Source organism: Colossoma macropomum, unplaced genomic scaffold (assembly GCF_904425465.1).
Source record: "Colossoma macropomum unplaced genomic scaffold, Colossoma_macropomum, whole genome shotgun sequence".
NCBI classification, from domain to species: domain Eukaryota; kingdom Metazoa; phylum Chordata; class Actinopteri; order Characiformes; family Serrasalmidae; genus Colossoma; species Colossoma macropomum.
The window spans coordinates 33267324-33287203 of NW_023494786.1; the positions used below are offsets into that span (position 1 = coordinate 33267324).

Genomic DNA, 19880 nt, shown 5'->3' on the forward strand with positions numbered 1-19880 from the left:
AGCATCACTCAGAAACGAGATAGTATCTCAAAATAATGACTTAGTATCGCAAAATATTGACTTCATCTAATAATGAAAAAAATATAATTATGTGCTGTTTTTTAAATATTATTCTAAGTGGTGGGAAATGATTTCCGTAGATCTCCTCAGTTCAATGTAAGCGAAGGCGGTTTATGTCCAGCCGTCCGCTGTGAGTCTGATTTTAACTCCGGCTGTGAGTCTGACTTTAACTCCGGCTGTGAATCTGACTTTGTCTCCGGCTGTGAGTCTGACTTTAACTCCGGCTGTGAATCTGACTTTGTCTCCGGCTGTGAGTCTGACTTTGTCTCCGGCTGTGAGTCTGATTTTAACTTCTGCTGTGTGTCTGACTTTAACTCCGGCTGTGAGTCTGACTTTAACTCCGGCTGTGAGTCTGATTTTAACTTCTGCTGTGAGTCTGACTTTAACTCCGGCTGTGAGTCTGATTTTAACTCCTGCTGCCGGTTGAACGCAGCCTGTCGCTGCTGCATCGCTCTGAAAATGGCGGACAAAACGCCAGGCGGGGCTCATAAGGCCAACTCGAAGGTAATTTATCATATTTTAGCACCAGAATCGACTCTAAACCTGCTTTCGGGGGAACCAACTCGTGTTTATGTTGTGTTTTTGTTGCCCTAACAGTGCTGATTCACCGCCGCCTGTCCGCTTTTAACCTGACCAGGCCGGCGGTGTACACTGCTAACCGAACGCTAGCCTGCCAGCTAAAGCTAACTGGCTAACTTCATCTGTTTGGCCACAGAGCGGTTTATATAAAACCTATCCCGCGTTCAAAACATGCCCGGTTAACCTATCTGGTGATATAATATCGAATGCGGCGCATAAATGTGGCTCTAAACGCTGTTTTTGTGGACGTTGAGCAGAGATCGGATCAAGCTAACAGGCTAACGCGCTAGCTCGCCCCGCACGGCTGTAGTGCTGTTTCTCCTTATCTGTTTCATAATTGTTCTGTTTTTCTCTCGTCTTTGTCTCATTGGACTGAATGTACATGTTATGCTGAATCACTGGGGTTGGTAGATGAAGCAAATAAAACCAAAACTTTGCTCAGACACGTGAGTGAGTAAACAGTACTGGCTTTCCTTTTCGTCCGCGTCTTGTACGAATTTCCCCATTCCACCTTAAATGGTGCAGCGGTCACAATCGCGTTTAAGGTGGACCGGGGAAATTCGAACAAGGTGGCGGCGAGTAGGAAGCCAACTTCAGCCTCGTATAGCCAGTTGGGTTCTCTGGCTAAGCTAACGTTAGCCTACACACTTTAAAAAAGGGTTCTCTGGTAAAGGAAATGGTTCGATCTAGAACCTTTTGCATGCCTAAATGGCTCTTTGCATGGTAAATTGGTTCTTGAGATAGATGGAGAGTGTGTTGTAAATGGTTCTATGTAGAGCCTTTTTTAAAAAATTGGCTCTATATGGCACCAAAAAGGGTTCTTCCATTGTTACAAGCTTGACATCTTAACAAAAGCAGAACCATTTTTGGTTCTACACAGAACCACAAAAAGTTGTCAATACATTCTTCGTCAATCTTAAGAGCTAAAGCATGAACTGGTTCCATGTAGAAGCTTCTTGGTGCTATTATAGATATTTTTTCGAAAAAGGTTCTATGTAGAACCTTATACAACACGTTCTCCATCAGTCTGAGGGGTCATTTCACCACGCGAAGAACTACTTAAGCATGCAGATGATTGTAGATAGAACCCATGATTCTAAATGGAACCTTTGGGCCTCATTCACCAGATTTATTTCTCAAGAACAAACTTAGGAAAAAGCTTAGGATGGTGTTGGTTGGTATATATGAGGCCTGTAGTCTTTGCTAAAGAACCCTGGAAGAACCAGCTTTTCTTTAAGGTGTGTTTGTCCATGTTTTAGCTGATAGAACATCTGCTGCTCGATTTTATCCACATCCTGTGAGTTTATCACGCGTACGGATAAATTAAGAACGTGTCCCGAAATTGGTGAGCTGAAGATCTGGAGCTGCACGAAGTGACGCTTTTAACCAAACACTTAATTATTTAAACCTGTTTGACTTGAATCCCTCTAACGTTTAGAGTTCTGGGCACTGATGTTGCTGCAGGGTTTCATTTTCGAAAAAGTCAGACGAGATTAAGGCTGAATTCAGTGCTTTACATCAACAAAAGCAAAAAGGAACATCAAAAGGAAAAATAAAGACAAAAGTGTTCGAGTGAAAATCAGTGAAAGATAAAAACACGATTTAAAAGAAAGTACAAAGTGCTTAGAGCAGAATAAAAACCTAAAAGGGATTTAAAACAAAGAGCTTAAGTGTTATTGAAATAATAAAATAATCAAAGGTAAAGTGCACTAAAAATAGTGTGCAGGTTTTGGAGCTCAGAGACACAGGAAAAGAAATGTTTTTAACCTGGATTTAAAAATTGCTACTTTTGGGGATCATCTAAGATCTTCTGGCTGTTTGTTCCAGTTGTAGCAGCTTAACCTCTTCAACTCCTTGAGACCACCGGTGGTTCATATTTCATAAGCTACATTCTAAAGGTGGGGGTCGTATGAGGCTGTAACTGTCTTCTTTCCAGTCAAATAGATGGGTGATGTAATTTTAAACCCTTATAATAAAAGAAGCTGAACTTTTCTACTGAAAGTCGACCCATTTTTCCACAAATCTGGGCTATAAACTATAAACAGATGGCGTCTCTTCAGTGATCTGCTCTGTAAACATTATTTTTAATAGAATAATACAGAGCGTCTAAGATTTTTGGCTTTCAGCAGTAAATTGTAAGCATACAGCAATATGTGTGATCATAAAACACATGTTCTGTTAATTTGAGCATCTTTTGAACTTTTACAAAAAATAAAAAAAATAAAAATTAGCATTTATTTCATGCAGTTACTGAATAATTTGCCTTACAGTTTGGTCATGTAAATTCAGATGGACAAACCAAAAGTATACCCTGGAGAATAAGAGGTTAAAGGTAAAGTGCACTGGAAATAGAGTGCAGGTTTTAGAGCTCAAAGAGGGAAAAGAGAAATGTTTTTAACCTGCTTTTTAAAATTGCTGCATTTTGGGTTCATCTAAGATCTTCTGGCTGTCTGTTCCAGTTGTAGCAGCTTAACAGCTGATGTTGCTTCACCATGTGTAGTTCGGACTCTGGGCTCGACTAGCTAACCTGAGTCCACAGGTCTAAGACCTCGTTTACATCTGGTCACTTCATGCGTCTTGAGTATCAGGGGCCGTATTACAGAAACTTCCTGTCTTTTTGTCTTAACCTAAGATCTGACAGGTCAAGATAAGATTTTCCCAAAAAAATCGTATTACAGAAGCAAATCTGATCTTAATTTAGGAATCTAATCTTACAGCATCTTATCTTATCTCAAGTTAAGAAATCTTAACTTAGTCGATCGAAGTCGATAATCAACTGTCATGTCTGTTGCCTAGCAACCAAACATATGCGCACAGCTGAAACGTAAACATGTAATCAAAGTAATAAAGTTAGTTAGTTAGACAGCTAACGTTAGCTACTGTTACTGATGTACAAAAAAGGTCAAACTGAACTAAAGTGTGATAAACTGTAAGGTGTGAATACTGTGAGAGCGCCCCCTGCTGTTTATCAGAGTCGCCGTCTCCCCAGTTTCAGTTCCCAAACGCTTTAGCCGAGCGCGCTAACGTTACTCCTCCTAATAAACAGACACACGTTCAGCTCCGTCTCCTCATTATTCACCACCATCACTGTAATATTTCATCATCAACATTAACACACGAAGGTGATCAGAGGGGCGGTGGAGATCGAGTCTGCAGCGTCTGAGATCTTTAAAATGCAGAGTTAGAAAAGAAAATCATCTCACAGTGAAAGCAGCGTTTTACAGTAGAAATAAATGGAGCTCATTATGCTGGTAGTGAACTATGCTGCTGACTCAGCTGCCTAAAAACCATAGAAACGGACCTTAAACAGAAGTGAGGACCCTGTTGGGGTTCATCCTAAAGTTAGGACTGGGGCTAAACCTCCTAAATCCTGTCCTGTTTCTTCTTTTTACCCCTACCCCATGTTTTCGAGTGTCACCCTAACCCTTGGAACTGAGTTACAGGGTAGTGGTTGAACTCTTCCCTCTGAAATGAGACCCTCAAATAAAAAGAGCATCACTTCATTAACAGCTACCAGCGCTGCTCTGTAGGCGACCCTGCCAGTCTGCAGTGACAGCAGAGGAGGGTAAAGTTCAGCTCCTCACTGCTGGGCTTTAGTTACATTTAGGGCATCATATGCCTTCAAAGAGGGGGGCAATTATTTATTATCACCCACCCCTAATTCTTCAGTGATATGAAGCTGAAGGCAGATATTCACCAGATTCTTGTTCGAATTTTCCCGTTCCACCTTAAATGGAGCAGCAGTTACATTCTGGCTCTTCAGGCGTCAGAACTGCTGGACTATTTAAGGTGGAACAGGAAAGTTAGCTAACTAGCTACCGAGACATCAGCATACTATTAGAGATTTTTTTATGCTTGTTATGAAGAAAACAACCATAATACACTGAAACAACATTAAGATAATACAGTGATTATTGTAATTTTTAATAGAGAAAATTCTCACATTTGTGTGTTTCTTTGGTCTCTTGTTCTCCATCTTGCCGGTTTTTCTTTTTTTCTCATAACTCTCTGTTTGGAGTCTCTGAAAATCCTCCGTTTGGAGGGTCATGTAGCCCCAACACTTCATCCTCCCCCTCTATCTCAACAAGAATCGGGACACCCTACCCCTAGACGAGAACGCGCAAATCAGAGGGCTAAGGGCTCAGTGGTAGGGCCGAGGGGTGAAATGGGACGGGGCCTAAATCTAGTCAGGATGTTTGTGTGATGCTGTTTTCTTATCTGGAGTTAATGATGAGATTATGAAGTCATGAACTGTTTCTGTAACAGCTACTGTCTTAAATTCTGTCCGGACTGAAGTCGTCATGGAGACCAAACAGATAAGATAAGATTTCAGACTCAGGAAGTTTCTGTAACGCGGCCCCAGGATTATATCTGGAGGCCGAACCACACAAACATGCGTTTAAAGCGGATACAGATCTGATCACCTAAACCACTTCAGGAGGTGAACTGAGACTCATCTGAGCCACGTTGTAGCAGCGTAAACACGTCCATCTCTCCGAGACACGTTCTGCACACTTAAAGACGGTTCTTTAGTGAAGAAAATAGTTCTTCATAGAACCATGATAGATCGAAGAACCCTTTGCATGATTAAAGGGTTCTTTGCATGGTGAAACGGTTCTTCAGAATGTGCTGTAGACGGTTCTGTATATAACCTTTTTGAAAAGGGTTCCTCTGTTGCTAGGATGTCAAGCTTGTAACAATAGAGGAACCCTTTTCATAAAGGTTCTCTATAGAAGAATCCACAGCACATTCTCCATCAATCTGAAGAGCGCTTTCATTCTGCAAAGAACAGTTTAATCATGCAAAGCGTTCTTTCAGTGTCCATGGTTCTTTATAGAACCATTTTTCTTTACTAAAGAACCCTTGAAGAACCATCTTTTTTAAAAGTGTACTGTTCTAAGATTTGTTAGAAGCGAACAGGTTCCTGAAGAGAGCATTTCACATGCATTTATAATGTCTTAAAAGAAACAGTTCTTCTTCACTAAAGAACACTTAAAGAACCTTTTTTTAAAGTGCTACTGCTACTGTGTACTACTGCTCTTCCATTGTTACAAGCTTGACATCTTAACAAAAGCAGAACCATTTTTGGTTCTACACAGAACCGCAAAAAGTTGTCAATACATTCTTCTTCAATCTTAAGAACTAAAGCATGAACTGGTTCCATGTAGAAGCTTCTTGGTGCTATTATATAGAACCTTTTTCGGAAAGGTTCTATATAGAACCATATACAACACGTTCTCCATCTCCACCACTTGAGCATGCAGATGGTTGTAGATAGAACTCATGATTCTAAATGGAACCATTGGGCCTCATTCACCAAACTTATTTCTCAAGAACGAACAAGCGAATAGGATCCTAAAGAGAGCATTTCACATACGTTTATAATGTCTTAAAAGAAACAGTCTTTCTTCACTAAAGAACACTTAAAGAACCTTTTTTTAAAGTGCTACTGCTGCTGTGTCAACTACATGCCAGAAACAGTGTGCTTTTAACCTCATATTCTCCAGGGTATATTTTGGTTTGTCTGTCTTAATTTACATGACCAAATCATAAGGCTAATTATTCAGTAACTGCATGAAATAATTTTTTTTTATTTATTTGTTTTTTTGTAAAAAAAAATAATAAATTAACAGAACATGTTTTATGATCACCACATATTGCTATATGCTTACAATTTACTACTGAAAGCCAAAAATCTTAGACGCTCTTTGTATTATTTTATAAAAATAATGTTTACAGAGCAGATCACTGAAGAGACGCCATCTGTTTATAGTTTATAGCCCAGATTTGTGGAAAAATGGGTCGACTTTCAGTAGAAAAGTTCAGCTTCTTTTATTATAAGGGGTTTAAAATGACATCACCCATCTATTTGACTGGAGAGAAGACAGTTACAGCTCTCATACGACCCCCACCTTTAGAATGGAGCTTATGAAATATGAAAGTTATGAAGAATATGACGAAATGCATTTTGGAACCACCACTGGTCCCAAGGAGTTGAAGAGGCTAGGGTGGACGACTGTAATGGCCTCTTAACTGGACTTTCCAAAAAGACCGCTAAAGAGCTGCAGCTCTTTCAGAATCCTTCTGCTGGAGTTTGAACCAGGAGTGTTCATAATTCTTCATAGAACCATTTTTCTTTACTGAAGAACCCTTGAAGAACCATCTTTAAGAGTGTACGGTGTGAAGACTTCTTAGGCGCTCTGTAGATCAGGGATGGTTAAAACAGTTTAGCCTCAAAAAATAAGAAAAAAAAAATGAACCGATGCTGCTGTTTCCTGTTTTTCAGATGCTCCAGGTGGTTTCAGACACTGTCTGACTCTTAGGGAAAGAGAATAGAGTGTGTGTCTCAGCCTGCTTTGTTCCTGTTTTCTATAGTGAATACCGTAAATGTTGTAATATACTTTGGTTTTTCTTTCTTTCAGGCTTTGCTGGAAAGCAAGTTGAAAGCCTTCAGCATTGGCAAGATGGCTGTGGCTAAAAGAACCCTGAGCAAAAAGGAGCAAGATGAGCTCAAGAAGAAGGTGAGTGTGTTAAATCTTTAAATCTAATATATTTCATAGGATTTTGCTTGTAATTCTAGTATTACTTGGTCAGTTCTGGGTAGATTGCTAGTCACATAGGAGGTCTAAAGCATGGCTGCCTAAAACCTTTAAATAAAATTTAGTGTAACATAAGAAAATGCATAAAAAATGTAGAACTACCGTTTTTAGTTATATAGTATCTTGTCTTTTTGGCCTTTAGCTCACATATTACCACAAACATTATCAAACAAAAAAGTTAAATGCGTGAAACTCGGTGCGTAGTTCAGTGTGTGAGATGTAATCAGAGAGATTCAGGGTGGTTTGGTGTGAAATGGTTCAGATGTCTTTACAGTGGTGGTGATAGGAACCAGGGGTCGCCATGACTACAACACAGATATAGACATTTTATTTACTATCCAGAACCACCAGTGAACCTACACGAGTCTTCTGAGTTTATATGGAATGTTGATGATGGAAAATAGTGGAAAATCTGACATAATAAGTTTTCTTTTGGATCTATTTTACCTCACAACAGCCTGCACGTATCCCTCCACCATGGATGAGTTTTAAAAAATATGTTTCCAGACAAAAACCGTCTCAAAACTGTCGTAAAAGAGGGAGTGCACTTAATTATCCGATAACTGAAGGAAATCAGATTTTGTCAGCAATACGTTTTCGTGCACTTGAGTAATCAGATAAAGGGGAAACTCCAGGTCTACATGAGTCAGACAGTAATCAGATTTCTGCTCCAGTAAACTCACAGAAGAAGACGTGACGTAAACGTAACGTGAACTCAGACTTCATGCTGCAGCTTTTCTTTAAACCTTGCGCCACTTTTCCTGAAAATATGAACATAGATCATCTGGAAGATGAAGAACATTTAAATCCTTCATTTCGTGTTTGGTTTCAGCGCCGCTCCGAAAGTGTTTTGCTGCGTCTCGCGGCGACGCTGATGCTTATTTCTGGTACCGCAGTCTGTGTTCACTCATGCGCAGACTGAAATCCGAAAGAAATCAGAGTAAGAGTTACAAGCACTGAGAAATCTGATCACTGAGCTAAAATCCCGCCTCTCTATCAGATTTCTTAATCAGATTTCTAGATTTGAGTGTGGTGTTTACGTGACCATTTGAATAATCAGATCCAACTGCAGAGATCTGATTATGATTGGATTATTGAGTGCATGTAAACACACTTATTGTCTCAGACATCCGGCAGTGTAGTGATTATCATCTCATGTAGTAACTTTCTGTGAGGGAGCTTTTAGAGGTGGACGTCTGGTTCCTATCACCACCACTGTGAACAATTCTTTTAAAGAACTTCATTAACCATTTAATTAGGCACAAATGCCACAACATAGATAGTTGGAGTTCCCCTTTAAGGATCTACAGTGTATTGGCATTTTTTGAAGACAAGAAAATGTGGCTTTAATTGATTGTTGTTTCTGATGTAGCTTTTTCATCATACGGATCATGTGGGTTTTACCATGACAGCTAAATATTCATTAGCTTTTGTTTGTTTATGCACATTCATGTTGAGTTTTTGAATTAAATGCGCATTCTGTAATGGGAACAGTTAGAAGAATACTTTGAATACTTAGAATATTTATTTATTTATTTATTTATTTATTTTTACTACATGTAAATGTCTGTCTGATACTGAGCACTGTGAGCTCCTGTAACCAAAACCAAATTCCTTGTATGTGTCAGCAAACCTGGCCAGTAAAGCTTGATTCTGATTCTGATTCTGAAGAATGTGCAGCGTGGAGTTTCTCTGGATACGTCCAAATTAAAACAGTAATACAAAGCGAATGTTGTGGTTCTCAAACCAGACCCCCAGACAGCCCAGGTTTTCGCTCCAACCCAACTCGCTGCACGTGCGGTAGAGCAAAAATGTGGACCGTCTAGTGTCCCTGAGGACCGGTTTGAGAACCACTGCCTTCAAGATGGTTTATTTGTCTTCAGTAGATTATTTAGTTAAATACGATGTTGTGCTGAACGTTAACAGGAGGATGAAAAAGCAGCTGCAGAAATCTATGAGGAATTCCTCGCTGCCTTTGAAGGAGGTGAAGGCAGAGTCAAGACGTTTGTCCGAGGGGGCATCGCTAATGCCAGCAAAGGTAAACTGCATCCTGAATTTGTCATTTCACGGTTGCCAATCAATTGCATGTGACCGTATGTTTGGTCACTGCAACTTGCATTTATCCTAGAGTAGCAGCATGTGTTGTGCACTTGTTTGCACGTGTTTCTCCTTCTCACTCGCAGAGGAAGCTGCAGCTGATGATAAGAGAGGAAAGCTCTACAAACCAAAATCAAGAGTTTTGGAGGCCAAAAGTTTTCTGCCCCTGGAAACACCTCCACAGTTTCTTGCGTTAGACAAACGTAACGTAAGTATTCATTTTTTGTGCTTTTTAAATACAAACCGATCAGGAATAACATTCTGACCACCTCCTTGTTTCTACACTGACTGGCCATTTTATCAGCTCCACTTACTATATAGGTGCACTTTGTAGTTCTACAGTTACAGACTGTAGTCCATCTGTTTCTCTGATACTTTGTTAGCCCCCTTTTACCCTGTTCTTCAGTGGTCAGGACCCCCATGGACCCTCACAGAGCAGGTACTATTTGGGTGGTGGATCATTCTCAGCACTGCAGTAACACTGACGTGGTGGTGGTGTGTTAGTGTGTGTTGCGCTGGTCTGAGTGGATCAGACACAGCAGTGCTGCTGGAGTTTTTAAACACCTCAGTGTCACTGCTGGACTGAGAATAGTCCACCAACCAAAAATATCCAGCCAACAGCGTCCTGTGGGCAGCGTCCTGTGACCACTGATGAAGGACTAGAGGATGACCAACACAAACTGTGCAGCAGCAGATGAGCTATCGTCTCTGACTTTACATCTACAAGGTGGACTGACAAGGTAGGAGTGTCTAATAGAGTGGACAGTGAGTGGACACAGTGTTTAAAAACTCCAGCAGCACTGCTGTGTCTGATCCACTCAGACCAGCGCAACACACACTAACACACCACCACCACGTCAGTGTCACTGCAGTGCTGAGAATGATCCACCACCCAAATAGTACCTGCTCTGTGAGGGTCTATGGGGGTCCTGACCACTGAAGAAGTCCTCTCTGTAACTGTAGAACTACAAAGTGCTATATAGTAAGTGGAGCTGATAAAATGGACAAGAAATGGAGCGTAGAAACAAGGAGGTGGTCATAATGTTATGCCTGATCGGTGTAGATACGTCTTGTCTTGTAAATATGTAATAATTTTGTTCTTTAAACTTCCCAAGGCGTCAAAGAAAGGAGAGAAAGAAAAGAAAAAGAGCAACCTTGAACTTTTCAAAGAGGAGCTTAAACAGTAAGTCTTCTCTGCTGCCTTTGTGTGGAAGTAAAGGCAACTTGTAATGGGTGCAGAAAAAGATGCGTGGTCTGTGTTGTTCTGTAGGATCCAGGAGGAGCGTGATGAACGCCACCGGTTGAAGGGGAGAGTCAGTAGATTTGAGCCTGTGTCAGCCATGGAGGGAAGAAGATCGTGTAAGTATATTATTCAAAACTTGTTTTATTCACATGAAATATAGATGATATAACTGCAGAGTAGTGTAATGTATGACACGTTGTAATAGGAATATTTTTGTTAAGCTCAGGATTATGTGTAGGGGACATTTGTATGTAGTGCTGGGCGATATGTCGCTGATATCGGTATATCGTGATAAAGGGGTGGGAAATATGACGAATATTTTGTCGTTGTTGGGATAAATTATGCTTCAGTATGTTTTATATTGTCAGCATTTAAAGCAGAACTCTTTTTCAGAGCTCCCAAAATTTTGTCAGTTGTCCCAAGGTGAAAATTGACCGTCTAAAATCACGTTACATTTCTCTATTAATTTTTTTGTTCTCAGAAAAATTCTCAAAAATGAAACGACAGATAGCAACACACACAATACATACGTTAACACAGTTAACAAGCGCATACGTTTTTATACATACATTCATGCAAACACATGCGTTTATATCGCTCTTGTCATAAGAAAACCTTGTATCTCGACAATGGCAACTTTACAGGAGAAGGATAAAACATACTTTACTTTTAATGTAAGTCAATGGAACCAGACGTTTTTCCAAGTAATTTCCAGCCGTTTCTTTCAGTCCATTCATCATGAAATTTACACACAATGTAAAGGACAACAGGTATTTTCAAATTATGTCAAAAACTGAAAAACAACAAAAATGGAGATACGAGGTTTTCTTCCGACAACAGCAATATGTGTAAGTATGAGTGTGTGTATCAGAAACTCTGTAACTGAACATTTCAACGTTTTAAAACGCCACTTTATTCTTGACTGCATTCCCGAAACGCAAAACCGTAAATTTAAGTTGTGTTCGGATTTTCTAGCAATAACCGTTTCCTGTAATACGACGATGATCGTTTGATTTCTCATCATTTACGACTGGTTTTAGAGTAAGAATAGATTAAGATCATCTTGGTGCCCTGGAACATAATGTGGGCTGAAAGGGTTAAATATTGGGGCACGATGTGACCTTATTGGCTAATCACTGAACACAACAAGCGCTGGATTACGATCAGTGAATATTGCTGCCATAATAAACCAGATTACAGAGAATCTCTCAAGCTTTAATTGTCCATGTTGTCCATGGAAATTAGCATTGTGGTAGAAATTGTGTGCTACACACACATCACGGTTCTTCAAGGGTTCTTTAGTAAAGAAAATGGTTCTAGATAGAACCATGGATGCTCAAAGAATGATGCATGACTAAAGGGTTCTTTACATTGTGAAAGCGTTCTTCAGATTGATGGAGAATGTGCTGTAGATGGTTCTGTCCACAAAGCACCCACAAGGGTTCTTCTATTGTTACGGTGTCAAACGTGTAACAATAGTAGAACCCTTTTGGGTGCTAACCCTTTTCAAAAAGGTTCTATACAGAACCGTCTGTAGCACATAAATGCACATCTTCCATCAATCCAAAGAGCTGTTTCATGATGCAAAGAACCATTTAATCACGCAGAGGGTTCTTTGAGCTTCTTTGGTTCTATATGGAGCGCTTTTATTTACTAAAGAACGCTTGAAGCACAGTCTGTTTTAAGATTGTACTGATAAAGCGAATTAAAAACAGACATTAGATGCTGAGATTGTGGACGCAGGTTGTCTCTGAAGCGTCCCAAAATGGTTTAAACACCATCCTTTGTGCTATTTTTATCATCCCCGGGATGACGGGGCAGCATTAGTGTGGAGTCCCGACAGTTTAGAGAGCACTAACCAGCTGCATGTCTCATTACAGAGAGAGCACAATTAGGATTTAGTGCTGTGCAGGGTGTGGAACAGAAATCACTGTGGAGTTAGTCTTTAGGTGGCTCTGCTGGTGCTTTTTTTGTCTGTTCTAGTATCGTATTATTTTTCCATATCACCACTCCTGCTGTGATGCTGATACACCGTCATATAATGCGCATAAAACAGTAGCAGTGCAGGTTTTTAGTTTTTCCATGTGGAATCCAGGGCCTGACAGTTAACTGCAAGGTATGGCACTAACTGGGTGCCTCATACTGTTTTAAACAATGTAAAATCTATTAAATATGTAAGCATTAATCCCAGTCTATATATCATATGATGCTGTCGTTCAGTGATATACTTGGAAAATCTTGTGATATTGAATTTCATCCGTATCACCCAGCACTAGATATGTCAGTGGGGATTTATTAGGGGTTGTCTGTTAGACTTAAGGCCAATTTATCGTCCAGGCGACAGGCGCCGCTTGACCAAAAATAAATTGCATAAAAGAAACAAAATTTGTGTCTGCTAGGGTGTCGCAGGCCTCGTCGCAGGCCTCGTCGGACACTCTGATTGGATTGAAACTCAAGCTCTGGTCACGGTGTGAGGCTTTGTTTACATTCTGGCTGCTCTGCTACTTTCAGAAATAGAACGGGTTGCCATGTATTCAGAACTGTGATCAATATACATTTGTAAAAAGATTTGTTTTCATTTTTTTACCTTTTTCCACGACTGCAATTACTTTACAAAGTACTTTCAGACTGACTGGAATTTTTGGGTAAACCGTGAATCTGGCAACCCTGTGTGAACTTGAGTTAAACATGAGTGTGAAAAAAAACAAGCAGTATTTCTGGTTGCTGTAGCGACACTGCAGCTCCTGCTGTTAATGCAGTTTCACTGCCGCAGCCGTTTTCTGTTCTGTGCGGTTTTCACTGCGGATGATGTTCTATTAAGGCGTTTTCTCGCTGGCGCAGGACTGTGAAAGCCTACAGCGCTGCGACGTCTGTCAGCCACAGTTTTTGTCAAGCGACACTTGTTGCCTAGACTATAAATTGGCCTTTGAACTCTGGACTTTAAGCCTGTTGAACTCACTTGTGAAAACGCTGCTCCTTCATGTCGTGGCCACTCCCACTATATAGCAGCGTGTGTGTGTTTTATCGTGGAAACAAAATTTACACTGCTTTTCTGCTTCTTTTAGCGGATGGTTCTTCACGAAGAAACCGTCCGTCCAGTGGTAATTTTGCTTTATATACTGTGTAATGCAATCACTTGAGCATTTGGCTGTGTGTGTAATCTGTCATGGATGGATGAATGATGATGATGATGATGATGGTGATGGTGGTGAAGATAAATTAAACCCAGGTGACCCTGTGAGTTGATCAACTAGTGCTTTTGGTTTTTCAGTTTTGGATGACTCTGCTCCGGGCTCACACGACGTTGGTGACCCATCAACCACAAACCTTTACTTGGGAAATATAAATCCTCAGGTAACTGCGTTATTGTGTGTTTGAGTCGCCCTGCTATTTTGTTGTAGCAGGAAGATTATAAATGAGGGAAAATTCCGTGTCTAGTAGGGATGCACAGCGATATCGGAATCATATCTCTATTGACAGATATTTTCTTTAAGCAGTCGTCGACATTGGACGAATCTTTAGATTTGGTCGATGTTCTAAACTGATATTTTATATATTTATTGCACTCTGGAAGGAGTATTTCTATTCTATTACATTTGTACCTTTTTACAGAAATGTTTTTCTCTGTAATGCTAAATAAATTAAATTTGGTCCCAGTTTCTTGTTTATGTATCACCACTGGCAGTAGTGTACATGAAAAAGTCTCTGATATGTTGCTGTCTGTGATTCTAGATGAATGAGGAGATGCTCTGTCAGGAGTTTGGCCGCTATGGTCCTCTGGCCAGTGTGAAGATCATGTGGCCCAGGACGGATGAGGAGAGGGCCAGGGAGAGGAACTGTGGCTTTGTCGCATTCATGACAAGGAGAGATGCAGAACGAGCGCTTAAACACTTAAATGGTACAGATAATTCATTTCTGATATAACCCGTATTCCACCCCTGTGCACTTCAGAGCCAAGGAAGATTTGGGCGACTTGCAAATGAAAATGCAAATGAGTCCTCCAACCAGTCACAGCTCCAGATGAGTTTCTGTTGGTGTATTAAGAGTATTCATGTAATCCAATATCATAACACATTCTCCAGAGAGAGCTCACTTAAATATGTTTTCCCCAAAATGTGGCACTTCAGTATTTAGTTTATTTATTTATTTATTTTATATATATATATATATATATATATATATATATATATATATATATATATATATAATTTTTTTTTCCCCAGGCCAGTATTTCTTGGCCACATCACCACCCCAACCCAGTGCTTTATTGAAATTTTGTTTCTGTCCTTCCAGTTCAGCAGTATAAATTTTGCCAGTGGTAAATGATATTAATATAAAGATTTGAGGTGATTGGGTGCTGATAGTGAATAAATATTGCCTTATTATTATATTATCTTCTTTTTTTTCCCCTGGCTCATTTAGTTCACCTCAGAGCCTAACTTGTTTCAGAATGTGCTGTGACTGTTTTCGGGAAGCAGTTTGTGTTTATACGGTTCTGGTGTTATTGTTAGTTATGAAGTTGACAGTGATGTTTTGTCACTAATGGCGTGTTAGTCTGTTTATACTCATGAGACGTTTTCTGTTTCAGGAAAAATGATAATGAACTTTGAAATGAAACTGGGATGGGGCAAAGGCGTGCCAATTCCACCTCACCCCATTTACATTCCCCCCTCCATGATGGAGCACACTCTTCCCCCTCCGCCCTCCGGCCTGCCCTTCAACGCTCAGCCCAAAGAGAGGCTGAAGAACCCAAACGCTCCAATGCCTCCTCCGCCCAAGAACAAAGAGGAGTTTGAGAAGGTAACTTGGCAATGCGGCAGAGAAACAGTGCTTTTGATTAGTGTTGTTAGTTAAGGAAAGAACATGAGGTTCCTTATTTTCTTCTTTGAGTGCATTTGTTTCTAAGAACAGGGCGATGTTCCTTATAGCCTGCTGGCTTTGGTTAGATCATTTTAAAATAAACTGAGTGCTGGAGCTGAAGATTAAGAAAGCTGAAGACGCTACAGTACTACATCTTTCAATAAAATTGGACTTAACTGAATAATAACAAACCACTCAGAGCCTTTCAGCAGTTCCGAAATGATTCACTGGGACAAGGAAGCCTTTACGAAGACTTATTTAAAGGGAATTCTACCTATTTTTATCCAAGACTGTTCAACAGAGTGATTCAGAGTGGTTTGGTGTGAAATGGTTGATTATAGAGACTCTGTCTTTTCAGTGGTGGTGATAGGAAGCAGGGGTCACCATGACTACAACACAAATATATCGCTGTTGTTGGAAGAAAACCTCGTATCTCCAAGATGATAGCTTTACTGGAGAAGGGAAAAAACTTGCTTTCCTTTTAATGTAAGTCAATGGAACTGGACTTTTTTCCAGTTCATTTTGGGCCATTTCTTTTGGTCCAGTCTTCAAGAAATTTGCACACAATATAAGGAGCAACAGGCATTTTCACACTGTCAAAAACTGAAAAACGACAAAAACAGAGATACAAGATTTTCTTCTGACAGCAGCGATAGACATTTTATTTACTGTCCAAATCCACCAGTGAACCCATACGTGTCTTCTGAGTTTTATACGGAATGTTGATAATGGAAAAATAGTGGAAAACCTAAAATAATAAATTTTTTTGGGGACTATTTTGCCTCACAGCGCCCTGCATGTCTCCCTCCACCACTTATAAGTTTTAGACCTAAACCTATCATAAAGCATAGATCAGCGTGTTGATAACCATTTCATGTAATAGCTTTCTGTGAGGGAGCTTATAGAGGTGGACATCTGGTTCCTATCACCACCAATGGCTGTGTTTACATGCAAAGATTTTGCCAATCCGATTGAATACATTCTGATCACAGATTCAGACTGAGGTGTTTATTCTCACTCTACTCAACGATCTGATGAAAATCTTCGTTTACATGCTCACTACAAGTGATCAGATCCCAAATGACGCGCATGCGTGAAGTAGCGCTTAGTGTAGACGTTACCATGACAACCAGCATCACGTGAGTCCAGTCAGAGTGAGATGAGCAGCAGTGAGCAGCGCTTGTGTTTTTAACTGCTTTAAAATGGTGTCAGACTCAGGAAAACGTCCTTCACATGTCCTTATTAAAGAAGGCCGAGAGGAAGACGTCGTGTTCTGAGACACATAAGCTGGACGTCCGTCCCACCGCCGTCTTTTAAAGACCAGAGCATAAACTTCGTCTCCTCTGCAGACCAGTTTCTGCTCCGCCATGTTGAACGGTATAAACTTTCACTATGATGCGACGAACATGATCAGAACGGACTTAGACTTTCCGATAGGGAATGTAATCAGATACAGGCGTTTACACGGATATTATTCTTCTATTTAACGATTATTTACAGGATTACCCACCTCGATCAGTCAGATAGAGACTGTATTCTGAATGGCCTCAATCGGACTAGACTATTCCGACTGAGGTGTTTACATGGACGTGTTCTATTCCGATTGAGCTATTAGTCGGATTATTAACGGATTATTAGGCTGCATGTAAACGTGGCTACTGTGAACGATTCCGTTTCTCTATTACGGAGTATTTCGCACTAAACCACTCAATGAGATTTTGAACAAATGAATATGAAAGAGTGTCCGTCAGCCTCAGTTTGTTACTGTTAGGGAGAGCAGTGAGATAAAATATGCATTATCATCATGCAAACTGACCACCTGATCACTGCCGATTCGTCAAGGAGTCACATTTGAATAGATTTATTTATTTATTTATTTATCGATTTCAGTCAAATTTACCTCAACAAACTGAGCAATCGTGACTGCTCTACAGCACAGCCATGCTATTGAACCGTAGTTTACCAGAGTCAGCCAGCTGTGAGGAACATGGCCCATTTCAGCAGGTTTACTCAGTCATCATATTAGTTAGCTGTAAATTAGTGTAAGTTCTATACAAAGGTACCGGTAAGTGTTTTAGAATGAAAAATCACCTTTTTAATATCCTGTAGGCCTTGATGTTATTTCTTCAAAGCGAATTAAAATGATGCCATGCTCTTGTTCTGTTTGTTTTTTCCTTTATATTAGAGTACTAGAGTTATTTTTCATTATAATAAGCATTAAACATATTCAGATCAGTAGTAAATGTGCTGTAGAATGTATGTTTGAGTTTAGCGCAGTTCCTTTTTTAAAATTTTTTTTACACTTGAGGAGCTAGTTCAGTTATAAGTTTTAAAACTGACCACCGTAGAACACGTTTTGTTGTTTGTAGGAGTATGTTGCATATAGTAATTATGCTTGTTCCTTTTTAACAATACTCACATATATTCTATGTTTATTATCTGATGTGACTTCATATCCAGACTCTGTCGCAAGCCATAGTCAAAGTGGTTATCCCAACAGAAAGGTACATGTTTTTCTTTTTTTCCAAATTCATATGAAATGTAGAGAACATCTCTATAGTTTGCTTGATTGGGCATATGCATGCTACCAGAGAGCCGTTTGGGTGAGCAGCAGTTGAGGCCGTGCATGAACACACACACTAACTCTCTTTTTTTCCATACATGCACACACTTCTGGACTACATGTGTACAACAACGCATTCTGAGGAAAGTGAATATTTCATAAATTATAAGACGGTAGCTTTGGAAACATCTGACATGTCTGTTAAAGTACATCAGTGTTTCATACTGTCCTGTTTGTCTGTCTGTGTCTAATAGGGCTGTCACTGTGGATCATGGTAGTAGTTTAGTAATCTGCCAGTTATTTTAACAGATAAATAAGGAGTCAGATCTTTACGACGCGTCCATTTTACGGCCAACTATTAGGCATCAACTGAGCCATAATGAACTATGCAGAGCCGTTCCATTCCAGATATTTTTTCTTTCGAAGTTTGATGTTGGAACAAGGAAGAAGATCCATTAGTGCCACATTTTAATAAAATACTATAATTTTAAATTCCGCACTTAACCAGGATTAAGAACACTCTGCAGTGAGACATGGAGGTGAGTGTTCTTTAAGTAGTGGTAATATTCATGATATGCTGAGAAAAAGCATATTAAGACATAGTGTGATTATTATAGCTAGGGATGTCCAGCAGACGCTGGATTCACAAAACGTCGTGAGAAAGAAACTCTTATGTGACATATATAAACTCAGAGCAAGGGCAGCGGGGAGAGAACCGCGAGTTAGTGGGGGATGGTGCGCGAATCCCAAAGCGAGTGACGGCGGGAGGAGGACATCAGCCACCAGAGAGGGGAGGACAAGGATGACAACAACGAGACGCACAAAGGCGGGAAGCGACTCCCGAACTCCGCCGCCCGGGCCCCGCCCCCTGTTCGGCAGTCCGGCCACCCGGGTCAAACGTGAGGCAAATTAAAGTGGCCTCACTGCGGGACTTGAGGCTTCGCCCAGGAGGCAGGGCTCGGGACTCGTGCACCGTCCCCCATTAACTCGCTGTTCTCTCCCCACCGTTCTCGTCGGGCTTCGTCGCCACTCAGAGCTTGGGCCCCGCCTTCCTGCCGGTTCTTGTGGCCACCATCGGAGCCCAGGGGACAGACAGATGAGACTATTTTGTGTTTGTTTTTTTTTCTTTCTTTTTGTTCTTTCTTCTGGATGTTTGTGTGAATCCGGCCCCACACTTTATATTTGAACAGTTTTAAAACAAGCAAATTTATAAAAAATTCCAAATAATCATTGCAGATTCATCGAGAAAGAATATTCGAATCGCTGATGTAGTGTAGCTGGGGAATCGTGACAGCCCTAATGTGTGTATAGGTTGTTCTAAGGCATGCCCTGCACTTTCACTCCTCCTTCCATTGGTAGGTTTGTTCAAGCTGGTAAGGCAGGTAGTTAGTAATGCGCCGTTCTTTTAAACGACACACAGTAAAACTGCATACAGTGTTATTTACCCAAGCTGCCTCTGGCTATTGCTCACTCCAACTGCCTCAGTAGCATGGGTCAAAACAAACAGCCACCCAATCCCCGTAGTCTCAGTGACCTTTGACATTGGCCTTGGTGAGCAGCACAAGTTGAACTGTCTGCAGCAGCGAGGGACCAGAAAAGCGTCACAGGATGGATTGGGGAAAGTATACAGAATGATTGCCTGACATTGGTATGATCGGCTCCAATACTTTGTGATTTGTGTTACAGTACATTTTGACACCCTAAAAAAACACTCATTTTGTTTTATTGCCCACTTTGAGGGGGGGCAGGTCCAAAATAAACCCTAATACTCTTAAATGGCAGAATAGAAATGTTAATATGGTTTCTCTTCTCTCTCCATCCACACTTTTTCCATTGTCAAAAGCTTTAAGAAATGTCACTTGGCCTTATAATCTAAGTA

At 40.5% G+C, this 19880-nt stretch overlaps 1 protein-coding gene across 8 annotated transcripts in view; it reads left to right on the forward strand.

Moving 5' to 3' along the window:
* The first annotated feature begins 441 nt into the window (after positions 1–441).
* LOC118804756 (U2 snRNP-associated SURP domain containing) overlaps positions 442–19880 on the forward strand; it is a 30901-nt gene continuing 11462 nt past the window's right edge. For 6 of the 8 annotated variants that reach the window (XM_036565388.1, XM_036565390.1, XM_036565389.1 and 3 more), the window contains exons 1-11: positions 442–564; positions 7062–7160; positions 9165–9276; positions 9422–9543; positions 10451–10518; positions 10606–10694; positions 13644–13679; positions 13850–13932; positions 14311–14476; positions 15167–15378; positions 17899–17942. In XM_036565388.1, the coding sequence (XP_036421281.1) occupies positions 520–564; positions 7062–7160; positions 9165–9276; positions 9422–9543; positions 10451–10518; positions 10606–10694; positions 13644–13679; positions 13850–13932; positions 14311–14476; positions 15167–15378; positions 17899–17942 (1076 nt within the window). In that variant the 5' untranslated portion in view covers positions 442–519. Of the gene's footprint in view, positions 565–7061; positions 7161–9164; positions 9277–9421; positions 9544–10450; positions 10519–10605; positions 10695–13643; positions 13680–13849; positions 13933–14310; positions 14477–15166; positions 15379–17898; positions 17943–19880 lie in introns of those variants that run through there. The other 2 variants (XM_036565395.1, XM_036565396.1) reach the window with 2 other exon arrangements.